Below are 19484 nucleotides of genomic sequence, written 5' to 3'. Positions count from 1 at the left end.
GAGGATATAAATACTTGTGCAGTTAGGAAGGAATAATTAATGTAGAATTAGAAAAGGGAAGGGGGCCTATACCCCACAGCACCGCAGTCACAAGAGACTTATTGTGCCTTCTCCTCGCTTCGGCGTTACATATACTAAAATTGGAAAGATAATTAATGTAATTCGAGGTCCTTACTAAACTGCTAGTTCCCTGGAGATATAAGTATGTAAAAACGGTAAAAAATAATGTAAAATATGTAAATAATCACCTCTTCAAATGCCATAACTGCAGAACCAACAACCAGTGTAGTTTTGTCCGATAATAATTTCTCAATAACGTGTACAAGTTCATCTTTTTGTTCTGGATCCAAACTGTTGAATTGCATTTTTAAATTACTGATTATCAGATTTGGAGAAACACATGTATATTTGAATATATGTACCTGTATAACTTAGGTATAGCGTGGGCAGCTGTTTTCCTGACATATGGCGACATATCGGAAGCAGAATCTTTAATTGCCAGCATGACTATTGGAACAATTACTGGCACTCTAATACTGGAAAGAACTCGTAAAGCACTGGCCCGTATAAGTTGATTTGGGTCCTTAAAAAGAGAGAAATAAAATTTCAAAAAAAATTAAATACTTATCAAACCTGTTTGTTTTCCTTCTTCTTCCGCCTTCACTAGTCACACCTTTGGACCTCCTTGTTGCCAAAAAAAGAATCCATCTTGTTTTTCACTCGCAAATTTCCTTTAAACTCCGAAAATTTAAGTCACATTCAATTCTTACGGAAACTTCTCATTTTGTAACCTTTCCCATTTTGAAAAGTATTAACGTGAGCAGCGGGCGTTTAAAAAAAAAAAAAAAAAATCTGATTGCCCACTCATTATAAAGGCTTGTTGGTCTTTCCCCTCACAAACATTCGAAAAAAATATAAAAAAACTATCTAGTAACAATTTTCAGGAAGGAAACAGAGATTTTTTACCATTTATAATTACTTTCTATTTTCTAATTCGTCAGACCTTAAATTATTCAAATTCACTTCCCCAACTTTACAGAAGCACTTAGGGAAGGGTGCCCGAAACGTAAAACAACAAAACATAAGCTAACACAAGAAATACAATTCTAACAAAAGTAAAATAATAAATCAAAACCTTTAAAGCTCTCTGAAATGTAGATATAGATAGCAAAGCTAAATCTTGCTGTTCTTCGGCATACCTCACCAAATAAACGTACACTAATTTCTTTACTTCAATATTTTTGGAAACAACATTTTTTACAACTGCTGGAAATAATTCTGATGCATCGCGTCCTTTCGCCACCATCTATAAAACAAAAAGAAAGGAAAAAGTAAACTAAATATGAACTTTCTAATCTTACCATACAGACAGGCAATAATACAGGGAGGATTTTACCCCAATTATCCTTTTCATTGCTTCCAACTTCAATCCATCCTTATTAGCATCCAGCATCTGTTTTAGATCATCATGTCTGCGAAAGAAGGCATATTTAGTGCTATATGGCAGAACGAAGTATGGAAATAATTTTAAAAAATATATATTTTGAACATGAATATCCTTATTGAAGTTGGAATAAGTATGCTATGAAATTGACTTGATCCTGCCTAGTTACCAATTGTTAAGAAGGTACACAAGCTTGTGAGAGAAGGAGGGCATAAGCTTCAGGGAGTTATTCCATTCTTTGTGAGGCTGGCTTGGAGAGCCAGAATAATTACCAGATTTTGTAAATCTCCTAATTTTTTAAATATAGAGGTATAAGTACTTGATATTTAAGGCGCGTCAACATCTGAGTTTATTGGCGCCCGTAGCTTTTTTCAGCGCACTGCTGTCCTCCGGGCAGTGTCCTCTTGTTACAGACAACACTGTCCATCACCAGACATTGAGCTGTATGAATCTTCTAGGCATAAAACAACTTAAGGGCCGATAACGTGATCACCGCACTGGAATCCAGTATTCGCTAACCACTCAGCTAATCCCTTCCCTATATATTAGTGTCAACTTAGTTTAAAACATAAAATTATATCAAGCGGTAATTAATTTACTTTTTATAATCAGAGTTAAAAAATCCTCCAGATGCCGGATCCACAGCATAATCAATGTCTCCTGATCCAGCTAAAGGTCGTTCGTTGCTGTAAGGTCCATTGTTAGCCATTATTATGTTTGCTGGTACTAAAATAAAATACGTATATTACAAACTTAACATTAGGAAAAGGCTTTGTAATGAACCAAGACCAAGAATTTCCAATTCATGCAATGGACAGATTAATGCGGAAATTAATTTAAGCCTGTATAAAACCAAATAGAAATTTAAATCTGGCTTTTAACTGTTACTTATTAGTACCAATATTTTAATGAAATTGATTGTTTAAGCGCATAAAACAAAAAATTATTTAATGTAGTTATTTAAGTTTATAGTTGAACGTTTTCCACTTTTTTCCGTTGACTTGGCTCGCGTTTGGTTCTCAATTGGCGACATTTGCGCCCGGCTAACGGAAAAGTACCATATATTTTAATAACCATCAAAGAACCTTTGCAATTTATAGATGAATTTTGCGAAATTGTTTCCGATTAAGTTTACTTACTCATACCTTCTAAGGAAAATGTTGGAAACATATCCAATTTTCTATTTCGGGTTTTCACCTGAAATATCCGTTTAAGGTCCCCCTGAGTCCGGTTTATAGAAAATTGTGTATTTCTGTGTAAATAAGATCAAAATATCTCAAAAACTACAAACCACAGGAAGCTGAAACTTTACATTTAGATTGATCCCTTCTAGGGAAACCGGACATTAGCCAACTGATAAAAATCCCTCCATCAAAAGTGCAAATTTTCAAAAAATATTTTCTACTTTTATTAAATTTTCTAAAAAATTATCTTTAAACTATGTACACACAGACTACCTGATTGTAGACAACTTTTATTTTATTTTCTCTGTAAAGCAAAAAAGAACCGACATATAAACCTCTTTCTTTTTTAGAAAGAAATTATGTGGCGATTTCAGTGTTTTTATTATTTTTTTTTAAGAGTTTCTATAAGAAACAAATATTTTTAAATAGAGATCTATAGTAAAACAATTTTCTAAATTAACCTAAGAAGGACAATATCAGTAATACGTAAACAAAAAAACTGAATTCTCGGCTATTTTGCTCATAAGTTCGATAAATATTGGATGTAGCATCATGCAGTGCCGAATACCTTTTACTAATACCAATCCCAATAAGTTTGTTGGGTCGGTTTTGGCCGAAAGAACAACGTCCTCTAAAAATAAAAGTAAATTGTTTACATCTGCAGTCACATTCTAATCGCCAGAAGTTACTAGTTAAGGGTTAAATCTGTAAAACATGTTCAGAAAACTTATAATCATCATCGTGTTGTGAGCACTTATTTGACTTCGACTACGGATATTAATGCAAAGTTACAATGATAAATAGTAATTTTAAGGGGCATCTAAAAATAAGTATTCTTCGATTTCTATTTCAAATAATATCACAATTGGGAATAACTACTTATTCTGATATTTTCAAATACTTTATTACATAATATTAATAATAAATAAAAAAAAAACCTGTAATCATAAGGAACAAAGTGAGATAGAAGCATTAATATACATAACATACAATAAGCACCACGGGTTAGTCTAACAATAATTAACTCTGTTCAAAACGTACATATGTAAGTTAATCCACAAATTAACCTTTTACAACTACTTCAAGAAGGTAATGGTCTCTGTAAGTCTCTATTTTGTCGTGCAATAACAATCGATTGTAATCGTTTGATAGGATTAATATAACGTATGTAAACGAAAGTTACGCTGTCTCTTCAAAGTGATCCTTAGGGTTTGTAACAACATAATCTACGGCAAAATTATGGTCTAACATTATAAATGCTTCTAATTGGTAATTGATTCTTACTTTTAGCTGAATAATTGCCAGCAATAATCTTCTTCTTTTTTTTAATTACATTTTTTTGTAGGAGCACAGTTTTAGTTTGACAGCACTCGTACAACACTGTATAAGTCTCCCTCCAGTCCACCAATCAGGCAACATTTACACACGCGCATTCTAGGATCACGGTAACTTGAACAATTTGTTTGACTTTCTGTTCCGTTCGTTTTTTTCAAGAGTGCATGATGGATGAATTGCTTAGCACTATGAACGTGAGATTTTTGAAACTAAATTATCATGGAGTTAATTTCTTCGGTGAGCAGTCGTTTCTATTTTTTATTTTATATTATTATGTTTCTGTATCAAGTAAGAATATGTGTAACTTCATTACTGAAATATTTAAAAGACCGGAGTAGTATAAGGTAGAAATTTGTTGAAAAACTTATGTATTGCAGAGTTATTCAGATAAAAGAGTTCTGATGAAGGCATCTGATCTGTGTTGCATGTGATGTTATTTAAAAAATATATTTAAACCAGTTAAATAAGTTGTGAAAAAACATAAACTTTGAGCCAGCAAAGTTTACTTCAAGTCCAACAAGTTATTGCTATTTATCCTATAATTATGCTGAAAATATCAACCACCGAAGGTAAATCAAACAAGAACACCTGACCAGTTTTTTTCATACTTAATTAGCATTTTTAAGAAACGGGAATGTTTAAGTTAACATAATATGCGATCCCAGCTGTTTTAAAAATTTTATTATTTGCTACTTTATACTCATTTTATGTCATGTTTTAACTAAATAATCAAAATTTAAACTATTGGTTTATTACTACTAATTTTGCTTCTTTTTTAAGCGACTTAATGTTATTATTAAATTGGAAATTTAAATATGCAAAAGAGCTGTTTTCGAAAGTTTATTTCTACAAAACACACAATAGAAAAAAAGATTGTATGTTAAATACTAAGTGGTAAAAAATGTAATCATGTATGTTAATAAGTAAATATGCCTAAGTTTCTTGATTTATTAGTTTTGTACTAATATTAATTCTAATGTATGGGAATTTAAATATTCTACTGGAAAATTACTCCTCGTTGCCATAAATTTAAGAAGTTACTCAAAAGTGTAACTCTTACCTAATCCTTAAACATAATAAAGATCTACTTTCAGAGAATATTAATAAAGCTCCCATCGTGCACTTGGTACATTTGCTTTAATAATATCGTTTCGGTTCATGACAAATTTTTGTAAGATTGAGTGCATTCTTTTCAGTTCTTGTTTATTAATTGCAAGGAATATTAATTAACTGGAGTTTGTTTGAGACCATCTAACTGTTGAACTTTTCCACAAAATTATTTCTCAAAAGTTGCATGGCATTCCATCGTCTCGTATCTTTTAAAAAAGATGTGAACCGACTTGAAAATAGAATTAATTGACTAAGCTATTTAGTTTCTCTCATTTCTGAGCATAGCAAAAACAAAAATGCATCAAATAGTTTTCTTTTCTTAGTGATATGGGATCCAAAATCTCATGTTTTTTAATACATAACTCGATTAAAGAGGGTAACGCTGCATGCTAGTTGCAGATTCTTTTTTCGCTTACATGTAGGTAGTATTATGCACATTTCTCATTTATATATACATATATACAGGGTGATCCATTTAAAACGCACCAATCGCTAATAACTTTTTAGGAAAGCGGAATTTCGAAAAAACCCACGAAGTAAACTATATGTTTTTTTTGGCCTACTTATTAAATTTTCCAACCCCAATGCTTTATCTTTATTTTTGGCGGAGTTACGGCCGAAAACCCAATTAAGGTTTCATAAGGACCACTGGTTTTGACAATGATTGTGAAAACTACTGACCTCGTTTCGATACTCCTAATATTTGTTGAGATATTTAAGATCAAAGTTACAATTTTATCTATTCGTGAACGGTTTTCGATATTAATTTTCCACCAGAAATATACGTTTTGGGAGGTCCTCTGACTGCAAAAAATGTTATTTGCGTCGCAAAGCGCAAAAATAATAATAATTGAAGATTTTAAAATATGAAGTGTAATGTAATGGTTGTGGGTGAATCAGGATAAATTAGTGTTATCAAATAAAAGCAACTATCACATAATTTTGAAGAAATCCGTATGCAAGACTTCTTGAACTGTGATTACGGTAAGAATATCTTGCCAGGTTGTTGGTGTAATGATCAAGAGCATGGCTGTGTAGGTGAGAGATCACCAGTTCGAATCCCGCGTATGCAGTTGTTCATAATACTTAATACATCATAATACTTTTTTAAATAAAATGTAGTCATACGAGGGATTCGAACTGGGGATCTCCCACTTACATAACCACGCTCTTGACCACTAGGCCAACACCCGCCCCTCCCTGGCAAGATATTCTTACCGCAATCATAGGTCATAAAGTCTTGCATACAGGGTACATTAAAATGATATGTTGGTTGCTTTTATTTGATGATAAAACAAATTTATTCTGACTCACCCATAACCATTTCATTGCACTATATTTTTAAAATCTTCAATTTTTTTTTTTTTTTGGCGCATCAACAGCTGAGGTTATTAGCGCCCGGAGCTTTTTCCAGTGCACTGCCGGCCTCCGGACAGTGTTCTCTCGTTACAGACAACACTGTCCATCACCGGACAGTGAGCTGTAAGAAGCTCCTAGGAAGAGAAAATCTAAGGGTCAGCTGCTGGATTCGAACTCGGGACCTCCGCGTGGGAGTCCAGAAAATCTTCAATTATTATTATTTTTGTTCTTTGCGTTGCAAATAACATTTTTTGCAATCTAAGGACCTCCCAAAACGTGTATTTCTGATGGAAAATTAATATTGAAAACCGATCACGAATAGATAAAATTGTAACTTTGATCTTAAATATCTCGACAAATATTAAGGATATCGAAACGGGAACAACGTCATTTTTCACAATATTTTATGTAGTTTTCATAATAATTGTCAAAACCAGTGGTATTTGTGAAACCCCGATCAGGTTTTTGGACGTAACTCCGCCAAAAATGAAGATACAGCATCGGGGGTGGAAAATTTGAAAACTAGACCAAAAAAACATAGTTTACTTCGTGGGTTTTTTCGAAATTCCGCTTTCCTAAAAAGTTATTAGCGATTGGTGCGTTTTAAATGGATCACCCTGTATATATATATATATATATAGTATTATATATTTCTGGTATTGTACAAAATAAACATCCCATTTTTACCGTTATCAACCAAAAATTTAAATCTGAAATTGTACATTACAGACAAAAGAAGACCTAATAATACGGATACCCAGATGGAGCCGTTTCAAAGATTCCATACGACGGTCGATGGGGTGGCGGTGAGGAAGATATTTGTCGCTAATTTACCATTGAAAGTACGTGTAAATCGTTGAAACAGGTTATTCCACAATATTAAATGTAGAATTGGGATTCGCCTAAAACTATTCATTTCTGAAACAGGTCACTAATGCAGATTTGTTAACTAAATTTCAAACTTATGGTAAAATACAGAATGCCACTGTTGTACCAGCGACGAGTTTGAGACCAAGTTCTTTTGGATTTGTAACTTTTTATTCGCCCTATGATGCTTCAAGGTATTGTAAAATTTATTTCGTTCTCTTAAAGTATTAAAATTAGTTTAACTTCCTTAACTTAAGGCGTACCTGTAACACAGAGATTGGGTCAGCTAGGGTAAACCTAATTGTATAGCCTAAGCTTTGTCCTAGTCCTACTCTGTCACTAGTGTATATTCAACATCATCCAAATATGCTATTCTCATGTAGCAGTAAAATCATACTTTCTTCTACTTGTAGGGCCATTGAAAAAAAATTGTTTCTACAAGGACGTAAATTATTTCTATCAGCAGCAGATAGTTGGCATCAACCCAAAGAATTGCCTGATGGAACAATAATTTGGGATACACGGCCTTTTCAAAATAAGGTGAATGTCATTTTACTTGTTATTATTTTTGCATGTAGTAGTATCCACAAGATTATCTTATTCAACTTCCGTCAATAGCAGGTCTGCAGTGAAAATCAGGATGCCGAAGAGGAAGAAGACGAGGAAGAAGATGCAGATAATGAAGGAGAGGAAGAGTGTGCTGTAATCAATGATGAAGTCACATGTCCTATATCAAAGCTTAATGATGACTGTTTGCATCTGATTTTTGGATATTTGGAAATCAATGAACGTGTAATTGTTGGACATGGTAAGTGAACTGTTATTATAGCTTTTTGTTTAGCTGTGTACATTTAAAGAAACTATTAAGTGGCAGTGATTATATCCTAAGATTCTTTGCTTTCTGTACCAGTAGAGAAAGTTTTGTGATTGTGTCCCTTCTGATTTTGTATTTTCAACGGAAATTTTGAGGTTCCACTGGCCATAGAAAATTGTTACTGTTTTTTTCTCTGCGAGAGAACCTCAGAAGCTAGAGAATTTATTGATACTTTTTTTTTTTTAATAGTGCCATTTTAGAGCAATATACAGCCTCATCATCTCTCAGTCGGTCAATGACCATCAGTGTGTTTTGTTGAATTTAGTGTAAATTGGGGAAAAAAATGTAACATACATTTAAGTGAAGACTGCTTTTTATTATTGTTACAACAATGAATATTGTTTGCAAGTATAAAGTTCTAAATTTGAACCGTACCAGTTAACTGAAAATGTGTTTTCTAGTCTCGTAAACTCATGTTTCTTTCTTATCAATTCTCTTGTTAGGTTTCAATCAATATATATAATATATTCTTTCTTTAAAGTTGATTGATTTCAGTTTGCAGAAGATGGAGGAAAGTAAATGAAACTATGTGGCTTGGAATAAGAAAATTAGATTTTTCAACTCTTCCGTTATCTAGAGTGATATTAAATAATGATGTTCTACAGTTGTACCTCAGTTTGTGTCCAAATGTAACAGTACTCAATGTCGCAACTCCTGAGCACCACACCCTTAATTCAGGAGCTATAGTAACAATTGGTAATTTATTATTTAATTTATTTTATATTTTTATTTAAACTGTTATTCACATTTTTGTAAGAATGCTTCTTTTTATATTGGTTTTCTAAATTCAGTGTGTACTTCATTTTCAGCAAAATCTTGTCGTTTACTTGAAGAGTTGACCATAAAAAACATCCCGATACAAAGAAGAAGTTTAGCTCTTCTGGCTCAGAATTGTCCCAATTTGGTTGCATTTTATATGAGTGGTTGGTGGTATTTTAATTTTATTTCAATTAGATATTTAGATTTTAATATTTATACCTATGTACTTTTCTCGTATTTAAACTTGTGTAAATGGGTAGGATTATTTTTTGAAAAAATTTAAGAGTGGGCTCTTTGAACTAAATGTATTTACTTCATTATTTTGATGGTGATTCCACTTCATCTTGTGGTGATGAAAAAACTGGAAATGTAAGTTTGCTGTTGGAGTTGAAGAAGCAAGTTTTGGCAAGACATGTGATAAAGTCATTCTTCTTTCTAGTGGAGTAATTTTTATGGTTCCAAACATGGATCTTATTCTGACAGTGTGACAGTTTTTATTTTTGACGGGAGAGTAGCCTGTCTTACTTGGTGAGTGGACAGCCCACTTCCAATTTTTTTATCTGCTCTTTTACGTTTAGGAAGTAAGTCTAGGCGGGACCAGGTCATATCTGTCAACCTTGTATCTATTTCAAGGAAGTTAAGAGAGAGTTAGATTGGCGAAATTGGACTTTCCTAATGCTGCAGTTGATGTATTTCTAAATCATTTGTTTGTTTACCTTCCAAAAATGGATGGCTACACAGCAATTATCCTTATTAATGAGCTTCTGAAACGTAATGATGGTTAGGAAACGATTAAAGCTGTATTTAAATTAAGATTGAAGTAAGATAATTTTGTGTTTTTTTGCTCGGTCATTTGTCAGACTACTGGTTCGATACATTATTGGACTCAGTGGTTTGAGATTAGGATGCTTCGATGAAGAATTTAGCAGTGGAGGAACTTAGACGTTTTTCACATCAGGGTTTTAAAATTCGTGATGGGATTTTATTCCAAAGAAACTGCATATATGACTGTGAATAGTAAAAATCGATAAAAATAACTCAAGAATATGCTGTTAGGTCTAATTGAAAGAAGTTGGAAAATACGAGTACCTCAGAGTAGGCCGGAAAAGTTATGTACAAACTTTGAATAATCAGATGTTGGTTACAAGTGACTTTCTTATAGAGAAGAAGTTACAGTATAAGTGATGAATCCCGCCTACTCTGGTCTGTTTCACTCCACAATAACAACGCAAAATTAAAGAGTGCTTTTATAAAATAGCCTCCAAAAACTGTCACCATTTTAATTTGATGGAATTTTTTTTGTTGCAGTCTGTGCTAATCACCATGATTGTGAAATGATAACACTCGTTAAAAAGTGTAAAAAATTAAAGAAAATTGGACTCAAATTTAGTTCCTCTTTATCAGGGGCTTGGTTAAAGCATTTACGTTGTCCATTACAGAGCTTATCTTTAGAAATGTATGAAATGAACCCTGATTATCTATTACAGGTACCTGTTGTGCATTGAAGTTTTAAAAAATTGTTGTTTTTTTTACCTCTATTTTGCCAATTTTATCTTCTTTGTTTTGCAGGGAATTTCAAAAGTACATTCAACACTAAAGGAACTTTCTTTTATTTGCTGTCCAGCAATCCGGTGTAGCGATATAGGCACCATTGCAGAGATGGTACCAAATTTAACATATTTAACTTTAGCTGGCATGTTTTCATTGATAAGGCTTAACGCCTTGTTACCGATAACTAAACTGAAAAATCTTATACGCCTTGATTTAGAACAAAATTCCGTTGTATGCGATAACTTTATGGAAAATCTTGTTGAGAATTGTTCATCCTTGATGCATCTAAATCTTTCAGGTACTTTTTTATTTATTATTATTTTAAAAATAACTATGAAACAATACTTTCACTAAAAATTCATAAAGCAAGTTGAGCTTTTATTTTTTAATATTGTCTTACTGCTCGAATGAAATCGTGAAACAAACGAAAGCAATTTTTCTATTTGACTTAGAAAGTGCCTTCTATCGAGTATAAGCAGCTTATCTTAAAAAAGAGAAATAGGAAGCTCAAACTTTATATTTCTTTGGTATACCATTGACACTTCCGTAACAAGATTTCACAACGCTCTTTTACAGGATGCTTGTTATTTTATCTAATTTTTCAAAATTGTATTGGTCCGTGAATTTTTGGAAAGACTGCGCTTACCTTTAAGTAAAGCGTACCTTGCATGTGTTATTTTTAAGATGTTTGTAAATTAGAATCGTTAGGGTTGCCAACAAAAGAAAATTATAAGCGAATGTATCATAAGTAGATTTTTTGTAATCATGATTTCATTTTCTGTTTTAGGCACAGATCATAGTTATAATCTCACCGAGAAGGGATTAACATTAGTGGCCAGGCTTACAAACCTTACCCATCTAAGAATAGCATGTCACGACGGTCTTAATGATAACATTTTAAAAACCTTGTCTAATAAATTAAAAAATCTCAAACATTTAGACTTAACGGGTTGCCAGAAAATAACTGACGAGGGATGTATTGAGTAAGTTAGTTTTTTTTAAATAATAACTTTCTTGTATTTCTCTCCTAAAATCTGTCACTTTAATAAGATATTCCTAAAGACAAATCTTACAACAGCATTCCCTCATCATTTTCTTGCACACTTCAACAAGATTCACATTTCTGAAATTAGGCTCTGCCCCAAGACGTGTCTTTGGTAAGAGGTACGTCTAAACAAAAAGCTTTAAATTACAAATAGTGGTACTAATTTCAATAAAAAGGTACTTAAGATTAATATTTTTATCACACATTTGTATTTATTGCTGTAAATCACGCCTAAAATTTCTCATTTACTTTCACCTAAAATAATTATCTTGTTTTTTGAGCTACATCTTTAGAAATGCCATTAGTTCGACTTCCATCGCGAAAAATAAGAATGACAGTAGCACACCAGTGTTTATTGTGTCGCTTATCCGTTTCGGACTTTTACCCGAAAGTACCCCGAGGAAGATGAATCATTTGATAAAGAGAATTCGATTTCATATGTTTTATGTTTCCGTTTCACACTATACTTGCTGACTATTTGGAAGCGGAAACATAAGTGAAAAATCGAATTCTCTTCATCAAACTGTTTAATCTACTTCTAATAACGGAAGGAAGTACAAAATCTGTCAGGGATACGATAAAATGATATGTGCTACGACGAATAAATTCAGCGATATTATCCAGTAACCACATTTTCATGGCTAACTATGATTACACGTAATGCACCTACGGTTAAACAAAGTTATTATTTTAATTATTTTTTGTTTCCAGAATTATTAACAACTGTACACAATTAGAAAGTTTAAATGTTTCTCGTTGTAACATAACAAATACAACAATGCTTGCAGCAATAGAACTAGCAGAAAATGGATGTAAGAGGAAAATTCATATTATAGCTGGAGGTATTAAATTGAAATACAAATTTATAAGTTTTATTCATTAGAAACTAAATGTGTATATCTTTCGAAATATCTGGAATTGGGAAAGTGAGATACTCTTTTATGCATCAAGTGAAGGTGTGGGGGGCTTGAACTTAGTTCAGTATCACCATTTTCTTTTCAATTTGGTTGCCTCTGCAGGGAGAGTTATTGCAATTGGTAGATTTTCTATTTTTTAAGTATTGAGGGCCCCTGAGAAAGGAAAATTGTACCAAAAAGCACCATTTAAGTAGGAATAGTATAACAATCTATTTGGGAGCGGGAAATATTAATTAATATCTGGGAGTGCATTGAAAATTAAATTTTGAAGAGATTCTAGGAAGTATTTTCCACTCTTCAGTTAGGGCGCTGTTGGAGATTTTCTCAATCGTTTACAATGGAATGTTGAAAAAATACAACGGAATAATAAAACATCATCTAATAAATGGTGCTAAAGGTTATCTTTAATATACGTCTAGGAGTTTGTTCTGTCTCATAGGACGGTGTGCAGCTGGGAGGACTTCAGTTCAATTGCTCCATAACTAATATGCTCTAGGACAAGTCGTAGGGCGTACATATTTCATTTGCTCTTCGCACTCACTTTCCATCAGGTGCGCTTTCATTGTCAGAGAATTGTACAGAGGACTAACTACTCTCCATAATGTTTGTAGAGAAGTGCACTTTATGTTGGAATAGCACTTACTTGGTCCACTCTCTTGATGAGTGTACAACTTTCTCCCGGTTCGCTATTCTTTAACTTAATATAGATATGCGGGTAAGGTACTCAGTTTTATCGAGGATTCGTTTCTGCTCGAATAGTCAGGCTAAAACAACTGAACGTTTTCATTGGACGTTTTTACTTCAAAACTGGAGCTACAGTGTTCCAGGAGTCTAGAAGTTTCTTCCGTCAAGAATGTGAATTTAGTCTGGGTACATCATAAAATAAACTGATAGGTTGACAATTTTTGTCGCGTCTCTCCTCCTTTATTTAGTCCCGAAGGTGCTGTAGCTATATTATTAGACACATGTCCTTCTAGCATCTAGAAATCAATGACAACCTCATTCTTCCATTCACACAGCTTTATTTATACAACTAGCTACCAACAGTTCTGCTATGAATGACATTTTGGGAGATTCAAGTAAATTGCTTACCTCACAGTAGAGGAGATCCGGATTCTTAAAATATGCAACATACATTTATTAGAATGAAATCTGTTGATAAAATTTGAATTGGAAGAGAATTATTTAAATGGAAGTGTGAAACTAGTTTTCTAAACTGTCACCAGAGCGTTTCATTTGATTTTGGACGTTAAACGCACAACGTTAGACCCATTTTGATTAGAAGCAAACAAAGAAAACTGATTTTAATGAAATTATGTGGGATATTTTGCTTCCTTCAAGAGAAGCTATTTACTTTTGTTAACATGTTCAATATTGAAGTACTCCCCCCCCCCCCATTATAAATTCTTAATTGCTTCAATTGCAGAATGAGGGAAGTCTTACGAATGTTCACACCATTCTTTGTTTCCATGAAAATTCGGTGATTTGATTTTCATTTTATAACAAGTTATTAATAGGATAAAAAAAAATTATTAATTTCAGTATTTCCTTGAAAGTAAATGAAATACGTTTTTTATATGTCAGTTGATCTACAAACATCAAGGGTTATAAACATTACTTATAAAACTTAGATTTTTAATAACGCGTTCTGATTGCAGAAATATTCTAAAGTTAACGATTACATGCTGATGTTAGCTACTTAAAATGGAAGTTATCAAAATTTCATTTCGACTGTTTCTTACTCTTAAAGTAATTGAAAAAAAAGTGATGAAATCATTATCTTGTATTTCTTATCTTCCCTAAAGGGCGGCTACTACTGGCTAAACAAGATGCTTAAAGAAATGTTTTTTCTCAGCTTATTTTCTAATACAAAGTGTGAACAATTGTATAAATAAAATTGGTTGCAATCAATGCAGATTCTTATTTACTAATTAAATTGAAAATAATATTAAGGTAATATGCAAATATATAGAAAACTAGAAACAACATTGTTTAGGGTCTCTATAGTGCCACTTTAGTGTATAGTTTGGTCCAGACACCCGATCAATATAACAAGGTTATCTTAAAATTGACAACCTTCCTCTCAGTTCGACTGAATGAGAGAAAGGTGGATTCGCACACCGTGTTTGAGACTACTATGATTAGAAAACCCCTCTCGCTTGATCAGTAGCCATAATGTAAAGGGTGTTTTAGGTAAGTGTTTTAAATGCTTTAGGTAATGCGTTTCAGATGGAGAGCTAGTCTCAGTGTATTTGTAATCCAAGTAGTCGCAGTATCTACTACCCCTGACTTATACAAATATGTTATAACTAACTATAAGTCTGTGATAATCACAGGGGCAACCTGAGGTACGGATTGGCGTGATATTTCCGTGTTCTCTGCCTCCTGTCTTCAATGCCTTCACTGGACTTTGCTACTAATCAAAATAACCAAAGATCTCTTCTATTTGACTCGTAACATCTCGTTTCGTAACTTCTTTGTAGATTCAAGATTTTCCTACTTATAAATTCATTCTAGAAGAATATAGAAATGTATTCATTACGCTGTTATACATCTGGTAGATTTTCAATTTTTGCTTATTGGCTTTTCTTCCAAAATAAACTATCTTTTAATTAAAAACCTTTGTTTTGGTCTAAAAAGCTCCAAGTTTTACATTTTAAGCGAAGGATGGGTCCCCCAGATAGGATTTTTTTGCAAGCTCTGCAGCCGTAAATAATTTTTTTCTACTTGCATATGTATTCATTGTCTTTGTTTTGTTTTTTTCAACTTTTACACAAATGCTTCGTAAAAAGCAGAATAATACCTATTTTTATGCGGTCCTTACTTTGTGTCTTCTCAAAGATAAGATGTATTGTGGTACTGAGTTCGATTTCCGCTTTAGGTCTTTCATGGTTTTCAGAATTATTCTCAGCAAAGTATGTTATTATACTTTCACTAGTCGCCTTCCTCGTCTTCGACACCTGATTTGATAAATGAAAAGCCCGCCTAAAAATAGGCAATACTTTAATTACTTAACGTCTTAACTTTTGATTTGGGTTTGACCCAGCACCACAATATACTCATACGTATCTTGTAGCTTTGCAGGACTCCACTCTAACCGCAGTTAGGCTACAGAGTTGCCTTAAGAAAATGTGTTTAATGTTTTATCCAATAAATGTTCAAACATTTAATGAAAATTATTCTCGGAGAGGATAATATTGATTTTCTCTAACTGTTATGATAACTATTGATTGATTTAACATATTGTGTGGAATGCGCTAGGTGATTGGGTCTCTGCTAAAGATTAACCAATAATTTTGTAACTATTGTAATTACTCTGAAAAATATTATTATTACTTGACTTCATTCAGCAGCGCTAATCAGAAATGTATGTATTTATTGAAGAGTTTACTTAAAGTGTATGATTTTGAATACTTAATGTCAGTATTTATATACTAACATTTATATTATTTTTTTAAATATTTAATTTTGCTTACTTTTATATACACTCATTCACTTACGTGTTTTATTGTTTGTGTGGATTAGGTACTCGCGTGGATCCGGATGAATTAATTATCAAACCAGAAATCCGGCCATACATCAACATTGATATACAGACAATTATTTCACAACTTGATGAATTTTACGATTCTGATAATGATAATTCCGATTTATCTCTTGATGATTATGATATCTACGATGATGAAGCTGGATATTATGATTTCTTTGGTATGTTTTTCTGTTTACTTTCTCTTACCTCTTCTAAATTAGAAAAAAAAATTATTATTACCATCATTGTCACAAGTTTTGACTTCATTACTGTTATTTGGAAAGAAAGTATTAATTTCGGTCAGATTTGCCAAATGAGTTGACCACAGAAATTCAAGCTATGAGGCGCCATAAACATAGATAAGGTTTAAAAAAGATATTGATTACATAGAGAACCAGCCTTTAGAAATAGACGAAATCGGCTAACTGGCAGTAAAATTACCTTGGTCTTTTCTCTCTCACGCACAGACAAACTTCCAGAGGGGTTCTAAGGGATTGAAACCTGCGCACTCTTCTAAAGTGGCCTCATTTACAATGTTCTGTTTATCAGCTGGGCTAGCTGCGTAGTATTATTAGTTTTTCCAATAAAATAGTTTTTGCCTAACATCTCTAGTTTTCAAAAGATCTCAAATCACAAACAAGCGATGGAAGTTAGGTAAGAAATAAGCTGGATATAAACGACCGTAACCCATTGATCATAACCAGTAACATAAAAACTGGACCAGATTGAGTGGTAATGGAAGTCGCGATCTACGGGACTTCCGGGAGGGTTTCATTTGTCATTTATAGCCGCTAAGAATGGAAAAGCTCCAAGGGACCGTACGTGACAGGGGGTGTCCTCGGTCTCTTGGAAAACTGCTCAGTATTAAGTCGGTCAGAGATGAGCCCAGTCCTGGAGTAGAGTGCCAATTGACCACCCAACCTCCCTTCCAATATCGACCTAAACTTATATTGAGGCATTCCAGACCTAACGTACCTACCTGCAAAATAAGCCTCAGCCACATCGCGCTAAAAGAATCTTTCCTCCATTGCTACAACAGTCTGCATAAAGGATAGAGCCACCACCCTAATTGGGGGACACCATGCAACGATTTTCGTTAAATTTTCTTTTAATAACTCTGTAACTGGATGTAAATTTTATTATAATTTCAAACTTTATTTCCCAGAAAGAGTAACGCTGCAATGTGTTCAATTTTTTTATCATTAATACTAATTTATTGCAGGTCAAATAGGTTAAGGAAGTTGGAAATTATGCTGAAAAAGTTTTAAGATCCCTGTCCTACACGTTGATTTGGGGGTGGTGTGTTTTGTGGCACTAGGAAGGGGTAATTTGACATCAGGAAGCAGTTATCCCTAATAACCCATGCCCGCCTCCTGTCCGTACTGAGGACCCTTCAAATTATTATCATCTTTAGAACATAAGGAGAGCGCTGCATAGCGTCAAGTAGTAGAAATTCCTGTTTGCAGATTCTTTCTAGAATTTTGTTTTCTAATCTTGAGTATCCATCTGTAGAACATAAGGAGAGCGCTGCATAGCGTCAAGTAGTAGAAATTCCTGTTTGCAGATTCTTTCTAGAATTTTGTTTTCTAATCTTGAGTATCCATCTTTGGAACATAAGGAGAGCGCTGCATAGCGTCAAGTAGTAGAAATTCCTGTTTGCAGATTCTTTCTAGAATTTTGTTTTCTAATCTTGGGTATCCATCTTTGGAACATAAGGAGAGCGCTGCATAGCGTCAAGTAGTAGAAATTCCTGTTTGCAGATTCTTTCTAGAATTTTGTTTTCTAATCTTGAGTATCCATCTTTAGAACATAAGGAGAGCGCTGCATAGCGTCAAGTAGTAGAAATTCCTGTTTGCAGATTCTTTCTAGAATTTTGTTTTCTAATCTTGAGTATCCATCTTTGGAACATAAGGAGAGCGCTGCATAGCGTCAAGTAGTAGAAATTCCTGTTTGCAGATTCTTTCTAGAATTTTGTTTTCTAATCTTGAGTATCCATCTTTAGAACATAAGGAGAGCGCTGCATAGCGTCAAGTAGTAGAAATTCCTGTTTGCAGATTCTTTCTAGAATTTTGTTTTCTAATCTTGAGTATCCATCTTTGGAACATAAGGAGAGCGCTGCATAGCGTCAAGTAGTAGAAATTCCTGTTTGCAGATTCTTTCTAGAATTTTGTTTTCTAATCTTGAGTATCCATCTTTGGAACATAAGGAGAGCGCTGCATAGCGTCAAGTAGTAGAAATTCCTGTTTGCAGATTCTTTCTAGAATTTTGTTTTCTAATCTTGAGTATCCATCTTTGGAACATCACGGGGCTTAGGGGGAGGATATATTTTGGCGTCAGGTAGTGGTCATCTCTAACTGCCGTCAGTCCGCTCTTCCTTGGTGTACGTGGTTAGATACAAGTATTGGAGAGAAGTATAATGTAGTTCCCTATTCTTAGAACTTCCCTAGAGGACCTGTGTGAGTTGTTTCATCACTCTTCGGAGAGGAGGGGGGCTACTGAAAGATCAGTAGACTCACCTGTCACTAAAATGTTCCGTAAACCAAATGAAAAGCAATACTTTCTTTCTCAGTCACGGGATTGCCGAGGTGCCGGCCAAATTAAGGATACAAATTCAGACTTTCTACTTGCCAGGCCTCGTTATATTTTTCTTTTTCTTTTTGTACATTTCTTTTAATTATTAATCGAAGTTTTTGCAGATTCCGATGAAGATGATGATTTTCATTATTCAGACTACGATGCAGCAGGCTGGTTCTTTCACATTTAGCGACAGGAAGTAGCGGCCAAGCTCCAACATGATTGTACGCTGGACACAAGTCAGATAGATGATCACTTGATTTTCCTCACAGAATGTTATATTTACACAAACACAAAGAAATTCTCCGTCATATGATAACCGTTATTATAATTAAATCATAAATCAGGTTGTTATTTATAAATATCTTTGTCTATCAATCTCCACAAAACCTCCCCCAATAATAGAATCTGTGTAGCTTTTTAAAGAAACCACCGCAATTGAATTGAAAAAAAAGTTTAACTGTTCATTTTTACTAATTGTTTTTGATTAAAATTTTGTCATTACTTTGGAACCATTTGTTTACAATTCATTTATTTTTTTTGTAATTTTCCTTCGTTATCTCCAAACTTATTTATGATTATTTTAATTTTTATTTATTTCTAGAACTTCTTAGCTTGGGGGAGTTAATGCCTAAACATTATTAAAACATTTGTAAATGTAAATATAAAATTGAGTTATGTAATTTGTCTCATTACTGAAATTATTTATGTAAATACCATAAGTTCTTTTTAGAATTGTAATGTTTTTGTTTGCTTTTGAAATAATAATTTGATAGTACATCTTTATTGGTCTTGTTTATGTTGTTAACAATATTTATGCGGAAACAATTGCTAGCATACTATTTTCTAAAAAAATTTAGCTTACACGCAAGGAAAGAAGATAAAACAATTAATTCATGGCATGTAATACTGTCCGTTGCAAGTTGATTGTGGATC

At 33.3% G+C, this 19484-nt stretch overlaps 2 protein-coding genes across 13 annotated transcripts in view; one reads left to right on the top strand and one right to left on the bottom strand.

Annotated features, from left to right (window-relative positions):
• The window catches only part of rb (adaptor related protein complex 3 subunit ruby), a 12712-nt gene extending 8661 nt beyond the window's left edge, over positions 1–4051 (bottom strand). Inside the window, exons 1-7 of one of the 5 annotated variants that reach the window (XM_074123598.1) lie at positions 3567–3730; positions 3197–3259; positions 2044–2170; positions 1397–1472; positions 1136–1306; positions 423–583; positions 249–351 (exon numbers count right to left, since the gene is read on the bottom strand). In XM_074123598.1, the coding sequence (XP_073979699.1) occupies positions 249–351; positions 423–583; positions 1136–1306; positions 1397–1472; positions 2044–2170; positions 3197–3259; positions 3567–3576 (711 nt within the window). In that variant the 5' untranslated portion in view covers positions 3577–3730. Of the gene's footprint in view, positions 1–248; positions 352–422; positions 584–1135; positions 1307–1396; positions 1473–2043; positions 2171–3196; positions 3334–3566; positions 3787–3912 lie in introns of those variants that run through there. The other 4 variants (XM_074123600.1, XM_074123602.1, XM_074123601.1 and 1 more) reach the window with 4 other exon arrangements.
• LOC141451865 (putative RNA-binding protein EEED8.10) lies at positions 3973–19334 on the top strand. 8 transcript variants are annotated; one of them, XM_074123614.1, is made up of 13 exons: positions 3973–4073; positions 7162–7274; positions 7360–7493; positions 7713–7839; positions 7918–8107; positions 8669–8869; positions 8983–9096; positions 10241–10419; positions 10502–10781; positions 11271–11466; positions 12240–12370; positions 15971–16153; positions 18662–19334. In XM_074123614.1, exons 2-13 carry the CDS (start codon positions 7194–7196, stop codon positions 18736–18738), a joined length of 1893 nt encoding a protein of 630 aa, XP_073979715.1. In that variant the 5' UTR covers positions 3973–4073; positions 7162–7193; the 3' UTR covers positions 18739–19334. The 8 variants fall into 8 exon arrangements, with proteins under 8 accessions (XP_073979715.1, XP_073979711.1, XP_073979712.1 ...); XM_074123610.1 differs by having other exon boundaries at positions 4059–4200; positions 7921–8107; XM_074123611.1 differs by having other exon boundaries at positions 4059–4200; positions 18671–19334.
• Positions 19335–19484: the final 150 nt, after the last annotated feature.

Source organism: Rhodnius prolixus, unplaced genomic scaffold, assembly GCF_049639745.1.
Source record: "Rhodnius prolixus isolate KJV_2025 unplaced genomic scaffold, Rpr scaffold_14, whole genome shotgun sequence".
Taxonomy (NCBI): domain Eukaryota; kingdom Metazoa; phylum Arthropoda; class Insecta; order Hemiptera; family Reduviidae; genus Rhodnius; species Rhodnius prolixus.
Note: the sequence above shows the minus strand (reverse complement) of the source record. Positions and strands in the feature narration are given on the sequence as shown.

Excerpts from the sequence above, each read along its gene's own strand:
- LOC141451865 (XM_074123609.1), top strand. The coding sequence starts at position 4,128 with ATGATGGATGAATTGCTTAGCACTATGAACGTGAGATTTTTGAAACTA. Across the intron at positions 8,108-8,668 it reads ACGTGTAATTGTTGGACATG|TTTGCAGAAGATGGAGGAAA; the intron begins GTAAGTGAACTG and ends GATTGATTTCAG. Across the intron at positions 12,371-15,970 it reads AATTCATATTATAGCTGGAG|GTACTCGCGTGGATCCGGAT; the intron begins GTATTAAATTGA and ends TGTGTGGATTAG.